Source organism: Penaeus chinensis, chromosome 15, assembly GCF_019202785.1.
Source record: "Penaeus chinensis breed Huanghai No. 1 chromosome 15, ASM1920278v2, whole genome shotgun sequence".
Taxonomy (NCBI): Eukaryota; Metazoa; Arthropoda; class Malacostraca; order Decapoda; family Penaeidae; genus Penaeus; species Penaeus chinensis.
In genome coordinates this window covers 21302834-21310986 of record NC_061833.1, presented here as the reverse complement: position 1 = coordinate 21310986, position 8153 = coordinate 21302834, and the positions used below count along the sequence as shown (strand labels likewise).

General features: G+C 37.1%; 1 protein-coding gene across 1 annotated transcript; it reads left to right on the top strand.

Moving 5' to 3' along the window:
- The first annotated feature begins 2864 nt into the window (after nt 1-2864).
- On the top strand, nt 2865-3765 carry LOC125032916. The gene is made up of 3 exons (XM_047624311.1): nt 2865-2893; nt 3008-3176; nt 3373-3765. The coding sequence occupies exons 1-3, from the start codon at nt 2889-2891 to the stop codon at nt 3733-3735; spliced, it is 537 nt and encodes a 178-aa protein (XP_047480267.1). The 5' UTR covers nt 2865-2888; the 3' UTR covers nt 3736-3765.
- Nucleotides 3766-8153: the final 4388 nt, after the last annotated feature.

The window sequence follows — 8153 nt, the reverse complement described above, 5'->3', positions numbered from 1 at the left end:
GGGGAGAGGGGTATGGGAGTGTTACTTTGTAATTCTGTATGTATATCTATTCATCTCTCTATATATGTATAGGTACGTGTGTGTGTGTGTGTGTGTGTGTGTGCGCGCGCGCGCATGCTGTAATATATAAACAACGCACACTCATACATATATTTACATTTTACATACTAACGCACAAACATACCCACAAAAAATATAAATACATATTTATAGGAATCTGTTTCTAGGAATTTGTGTATGGGTATGCATAAAACTATGTGTGCATGTACACGAATATATATATATACACATACATAAACATATATTTTTAAATGAATATATTTATGTATATATTCATACACACAATGAAATGATGTGTATGTGTGTGCGTGTATGTTTACGTATATATACACATCCATGTTATGTATGTATATATATAAATATATATTCAAATGATTCATAAAACAATATAAGTTATATGTTATAAATATAAATGCAGATTTCTGTATTTGTGTGTGTGGAATATCAATCAAACGTTTTACTGTATTACTATAAACAATATGTTGAATAGGTCAATGCAATGGCATATTAGGGATAGAAATTAAGAATACTAACCGCTTGCTATATGAAACAACAAAAACACTATTTTTCGCAATTGTTGGGTATGTCCGTGAGTGCGTGCGTGTGTGTGTTGGGGGGGGGGGGGTGAAAAAAAGAGATATAGAGGGGGGGGGGGGAGGAAGAACAAGGGAGAAGAGAGAAAAGGAGAGAAGTTAACCCATTCACGACGGGCATGTCACGTACGTCCATGCCATGCCCACTGTGAGTTTACTTGTTTAATTGTTTTTTTACAGATAGATGGCTACACTTGTACTAAATCACCAATGAGCCAATTACGAGTACTTCCTGTCTCGCCCGTTTACCCTTTTCTTTGATTTACGAAAATATTTAACGTTATCTTATTTTGCTATTACTAATGTTATAACATTATAGCAATTATAATATTTATGATAAAATTACACCATCGATATTCATAGCCCTAGTAAAAAATACATTTTCTCGCCAATCCAAGGAAAAGTGAAATCAGGTAAGGCAGAGCCATCCATGTGTAGAGACATTTCACAAAAAAAAATATATATATAAAATGAGCACAGCATTTTCCCCATTTTTATTCATTTTCCCCGGTGGCAATGGGTTAAGAAGAAAGTCTGGGAAGGAGGCGAGTGATTGAGGGAGGGGAGAGGGGTAATGGGAGAGAGAGAATAAGAGATAGGGAGGAGGGAAGAAAGGGAAAGAGGGAGGGAGGGGGGCTGAAGAAGAGATAGAGAGAGGGCAGGAGTGAGAGGGGGAGGAAGTGAAAGGGAGAAAGGGAAGAAGAGTGGGAGAAGAGACAGACATACACATACAGTGAGGAAAATGGAGGAGAGAGAAATCGTGAAACAAGGAATCATTGCTTTTAGTTACTAATAGTTAAGAGAGTTAATAGTTTAGTTTGATTCCATTTGTTACAATGGATATTCTCGTGTGGCATAGTGTATGTGGCTTCTAAGTTATCCCCTGTGTGCAAGGAATGGCCGGGGTTACCATCCACTGGCGGCGAGGGATTTGAACGCAGGTCAGCAAGATTGATAGACGAGATCGCTACCGCTGCACCACACAGCAGGCGTGATTAAGAGCAGTACTGCCATCATTTTAAAGTGTTCTTTAAAAAAAAAGGGGGAGAGGGAGAGGATATTTTAGACACTGACGACTATCCTTCTCATGAATTGTTTGAAAAATCATCATATTTTACGCAATAAATAAGCCTCGCTCGAGAAACACTTAGCATTATTGCGAATACATTCGTTTATTTAACGAAATCCGACATGATGATTTCGCTACCTGCCATATTCACTTGGTCAGAGCTTACGATGTGAACTTAAAACATAAAACAAATGCTGCTAGAAAAAAGTGAACTCGCTAGAAACAAAAAAAAAACAAACAAAAAAAAAAAACAAAAAAATCGCACAAAGTGTTTGGACTATACCACCATGCAAGTAATCCATATTATATATATAAATACATATATGGATATGTATGTATGCATACACACATATATAAATTTATTTGCATATATATCTAATATACACATATATATGTGTGTGTGTGTGTGTGCGGGCGTGTGCATGTATGTGTGTATGTATGTACTCGTAAATATTGATTCATATGTATATACATATAACACACACATATAAAAATATATGTGTGCGTATACATTGGGATATATATACATACATATTATGAAGACATGCACACACATATAAACATATACATAGTGCTGCTTTAGAGAAGACTCCTGATTGAAAATGTATTAACGTACATCCGCATTACGCCGTTCGCGATGTATTCATAGCTGTAGATATTGAAAAAGCCTTTCATGGAATTCCTATTTGATTTCGATTTCCTTTCCGAAAGAATTTGTCTTCCTAATGTCATTTCAGAAAATGCATTCTCAGCAAATATCACAGATATATTGGGTGGTAAGAGAGTTCGAGGGACAGTTGACCGAGTCATCGGGTGAGTCTTCTGGTTCGCTGCGAGGTAAGTTGAAAAAAAAAAATATATATACACTTAAACATATGCTTTATTTATGCTATATAAACACGCATAATAACCATTATAATTTTAAAAGACTTTTTTTTTTTTAATTGATACGACCATATTTGTACAGTTGCAACCATGTTGAGGATCGTAAGCCTGGCGGTGACTCTGGTCGTGTGTGTGGCACGACCCAACCAGTGGGACGACCAGCTAGGGCTCTTCCCTGCTGACGGCGGGGACTCTAAGCCCATGCTGCCTCGCGCCGTGGCCAACCCTACCACGCCCATCCAGATACTGGACGCAGTTCTTGTGAAGGAGCTATCGCATACATGGAGTAATATTGTTATCACAATTCCATTGATCATAATGATTTTTCGGTGATATTTCATTGTCGTTGTTACTATTCCTTATTATCAATTTCGTATACTGATTTTTCATGTTTTGACAGAACACTAGGATGGTGTGACTCGAAAAACGTGCAGAACGGAGAGTCAAACCTGCCCTTCCAAGTTAACTCTGACGGAAGCAGCTCCGAGATCTTCAGCATCACTAAGGCCAACGTGAGTGGACTGTGCTCCCTGCGCCGCTCCAAGTCCGCTTCCTTCAACGCTGATCAGGTATGAGATCGAATGGAAAAAATGGTGTATGAGGTGACCTAATAGGCATTCACTTCTTTAACTCAGTATTTTTAAAGTTATATATTTTATTTCTTAAATAAAGCTCAATACATCTGATTGTTAGTGATAGTTTTTGTTGATAAAGCACAATGCATATTTTCTAATGATTATTGATTTTCATAATGTATTTTGACAGAGTGTGCTCACCGGTTCAGTTGTGGAAAACGCTCGTGCCAACGCCGACTACACGGTAACCTTTGCCAGTGTTGGAGAAGCTCCAGCCCAGACTGTTTCTGGTCAAGTTGTAGAGCGTGTGGACAAGTTGTTCGCCGATATCCAGATCAACTTGTTAAACCTTGTGCCTCAGAACATCGCCAGCTACAGCGCAAGATCGGGTCATGACCTGCTTGAAACCGCAAGCAACTTGGAAGGCAATGATATGGAGGGCGTTCACAGCGCCGGCTTCAGGAAGGCTTTGCGAGAGATCGTGGAGAAAACCATGTCTTCCAACGTCAAGGTGCAGATTAACAAGTCCATCCAGGATATGAAGAATGCTTGATCTTCTAACGTGAGTTTACAGAGAGACAAATAAAAACTAGTAATCATAAACTTTGAACACTTTGTTCAATCCTATCCATCTGTTTTTCCCTTTTTTTTATCTCTCTCTTTTTCATTATTTGTCTGTGAAGATAGGTACATACTTATATATTCACAGATACCCATCCACACATACACATATATAAATCCATATGTCGCGATCAGATTTGCAACCTAACATGCATGCACGAGCAGTTGCAGCAACAGATTACTTAAAAACGATGAGACAAAGCAACAGTACTGCACAGTCGCCAGAACTGGAGACGAAGCACCTGCACAGGACAGCACGCTGTACATCGAAACCACCATAGAAATAGAAGAAAAAAGTACTAAATAAATATTTTGACTGTCTCGAAATAAAGCACAAATAGCTGCCCAGAAAAAAAAGGCCACGAAGGTGAGGGTGCGAGATAACATCTTTGGCCTGCCTGCGATATAATACGAAAAATTAAAGAAAGTGGCAAACCACCAGAACTCACCCTTTTATTTCTTTTCCGATATTACTTTATCATTTCCCATTGAGTTTATTTTCAATAAACGGAAGTGCTGTCAGAGAAAGTAGAATTACAAGGAATATATGGTTCAGCATTAATGGCCCAAACAACGTGTTTTACACTGATCATAAATTAAGTGATTTTAAATAAGAGCTGATGATTGAGTCTCTTTATGTAAATGTGCAAAGTAATTTCTTTAAATACTCACATGAACACACGTATACTTTCACGTAACTCCATTCGTGCTCGCTCACACAAACGCGTACAAACTCATTCACACGCACAGATACACACGTACGTGCACACATACACGCAATCCAAATTACGTTATTCTTTAAATACAGTGACGGACTGATGATTCTGTATCTCTACATGTGGTACTATCAATTTTGGTTAATGATCTTTATAAATGTTACCCTTCTCTTCATAGATTTTACTTTTGTCCATTAATATGTATATCCTTATCTATTTGCTTATTTGTATAATTATGTTCTCAGATTAACACGTTGAAACTAGTATGGGATATAAAATGAACCGCCTGCTTAGAACTGCAAACATTGCTGATTTTTCTCTCTCCTAAATAAACGAGTGATAAAGACGTCAACTATGGTAGGCACACCATACCTAAAACACACACACCAACACACATATACATATGTATCTGTGTATGTGCATACGTATATATACATATACATATACTGTACATGTGCGTATGCAATATTATGTAGACCGACATATATCACACAGTGCGTGTCTGTGCGTGTTGTTCAAACGAGCAAAGAATTTAGATCACCCAAAATTATATCAAATGTATATGTGTGGGGGGGAAGGGATATGTCCATATATGTATTGATGCGTGCGTGCACTAGTACATATAAATGTAAATATAAATATCTCATTCATTTTCATTATTCTCTTTATCATAACGTAGTCACCATCGCGTTATGAAATATGATGCACAGGCATACACATACGTGTGTGGGTGTGCGGGTGTGGGTGAATATATGTTTTATGTGAATGTGTGCATATATACAGTATGTGTGTATATGCATGTATCGATAGACTTGTCGCAGCTAGCTAAATTGTAAATGTCAGCCTCAAGTAGAATTCTAAATATGCATGTGTGTGTGTGCGTGTACATGTACGTGTGCGCATGTGTACATGTATGTGTGTGCGTGAATATGTACGTGTGCATGTATGTACACATACTTGTGCGTGCGAATGTATGTGTGCACGTACTTGTGTGTGTGTGTATGTGTGTGTACGTACGTTTATATGTGCGTGTGAACGAACACGAATGTAGCTACGTGAAAGCATACGTGTTTTATGTGAGTATTAATAGAAATCACTTAGCACATTTACAAAGAGAGGCTCAATCATCAGCTCTCATTTGAAATCACTTCATTTATGATCAATGCATCGTTGTTTTGGTCATTACTGCTGGACCTCATATTCCTATTAATTCTAGATACCCCTTCTCTTACAGCACTTCCGTTATTGATGATAAATTCAATGGAAAATTATAAAGTACTACTGGAAAACAAATAAAACGGTGATATCTGATGGCTTGCCTGAACAATGTGATTTCAATGTAAAGTGTTCTATCCTGTACAGGTTTTTCGTCTCCAGTTGGTTCTTGCGCCACCTGAGGTATTGCTTCGCAACGTCGTTTTTAATTAGTCTATGGCTGTAATTGCTCATGCGTGCATGTCAGATTGCAAATCTGATCACGACAGATGGATGTATATACATACATGCATGGATGTATATCTGTGAATGTATAAGTATATATACATTCATACATAGACAAAAACAGGATTGGATTGATCAAAATATAAAAGAAAGTTTATGACTGAAAGTTTCTATTTGTCTCTCTGTACACTCACTTGTTAATCTGCACCTTGACGTTGGAAGACATAATTTTCTCCACGATCTCTCGCAAAGCCTTCCTGAAGCCGGCGCGGTGAGCACACTCTGGAAATATACATGGTAATTGTCAATAATAATCAGACAAAACGTCTACTTAAGAAATTGAATTATATCATTTACAGTTACATCGATCTTATGTTTTAATGCCTCCATGTTTCCCCTATACTCATTTATATTCATATACCATACCTGATCAGCGTTGAAGGAAGCGGACTTGGAGCGGCGCAAGGAGCACAGTCCAGTCACGTTGGCCTTAGTGATGCTGAAGTTCTCGAAGCTGCTTCCGTCAGAGTTAACTTAGAAGTGAAGGTTTGACTCTTCGTTCTGCACGTTTTTCGAGTCACACCATCCTAGTGTTCTGTCAAAAAAAAAAAAAAAAAAAAAAAAAAAAAAAAAAAAAAAAAAAAAATATATATATATATATATATATATATATATAATCTGTATATGAAATGGATGATAGGAATGGTTAAAACGAATATGAAATAACACCAACAAATCATTAGGATCAATGGCATTGTTATAACGGCATATTACTCCATGTATGCGATAGTTCCTTCAAGCACTGTGTCCAGTACCTGGTTGGGCGTGGTAGGGTTGGCCACGGCGCGAGGCAACATGGGTTTGCGAGTCCCCGCCATCAGCAGGGAAGAGCCCTAGCTGGTCGTTCCATTGGTTGGGTCGTGCCACACACACGACCAAAGTTGCCGCCAGGCTTACGATCCTCAACATGGTTATAGCTGTACATATATGGTAACATCAATAAAAGTCTTCTAAAATTATAATGATCATTCTGCATGTAAATGTATTACATATGTAATGTATATATATATATATATTATCAACTCTTGCAAAGAACCAGAGGACTCACCTGATGGTTTGGCCAACTGTCCCTTGAACTCTCTAACCATATAATATATATATGATATTTGCTGAGAATGCATATTCTGAAATGGTATTAGGAAGGCAAATTATTTCCAAAAAAAATCTTCTTCAACCCCCCTCCCCCGCTTCTCTTTCCCTTTCTTCCCTCTTCCCTATCTCCGTTGTTGTTGTTTTTTTCTTTCTCTCTCATTACCGGTCTCCCCTCCTCTCTCTTGCCTCCTTCCATTTTTCTCTTCTTATTTTTTTTCTTTTATCTCGTTCCTCCTGTTTTTGTTGTTTCAGCTAGCAAGCGGTCAGTAAACCTTCTTTTTTTGTACTGTAAACTAATATGCCACTGCATTAACCTATTTAACATATTGTTTACAATAATGCAACGTTGAATTCATATTCCACCTACACAAAATCTGCAATTATGTTTATAATATATAACATAAATGAAACATTCGTTCCCACAAATGTTTCAATATTGTTCTTGTTAACTCATAATATTAACTCTTGTTTTAAGAAGAGAATATCTCTTCAAATATTGTATATATTTTCAATTGTCCTAGATATAATGCTTGGTATATTGGATCATCATCATGGTTCAAACATAAAATACTTGAACCTATCGGTAAATCTTTAAGAACTAGCCTACCTCTGAGCATACCTTTTATCTCAGCTGTCCGCCAGCATTCACCCTTTCTCACAATGATTTCAAAATTCTGTACACATCTAACAGACTCGACCTTATCACAACAACAGTACAGCCATTTAATTGTTTACGGTGTAATGCAATTACCGTAACATACGTATTTATATATATACTTATATACATACACATATACATTCAATGGAAAACCATATTCCACTTTGTGTGAATGTTTTGTAATATCTGGTGCATAAATTATACTTACTGTTCTTTCAAAAATATTTATATAAGTCATATTGTCTATGACACAATACTTTTATTTTTAGGGTTTGCTAATATAGATTTTATTTTATGGCCATATTGAAGCACATTGTTAGGATGAAGTTGAATGGCACTACTATCAATTCCTTTGATGTTTTGTTATTCCGAAGTGACAGACCT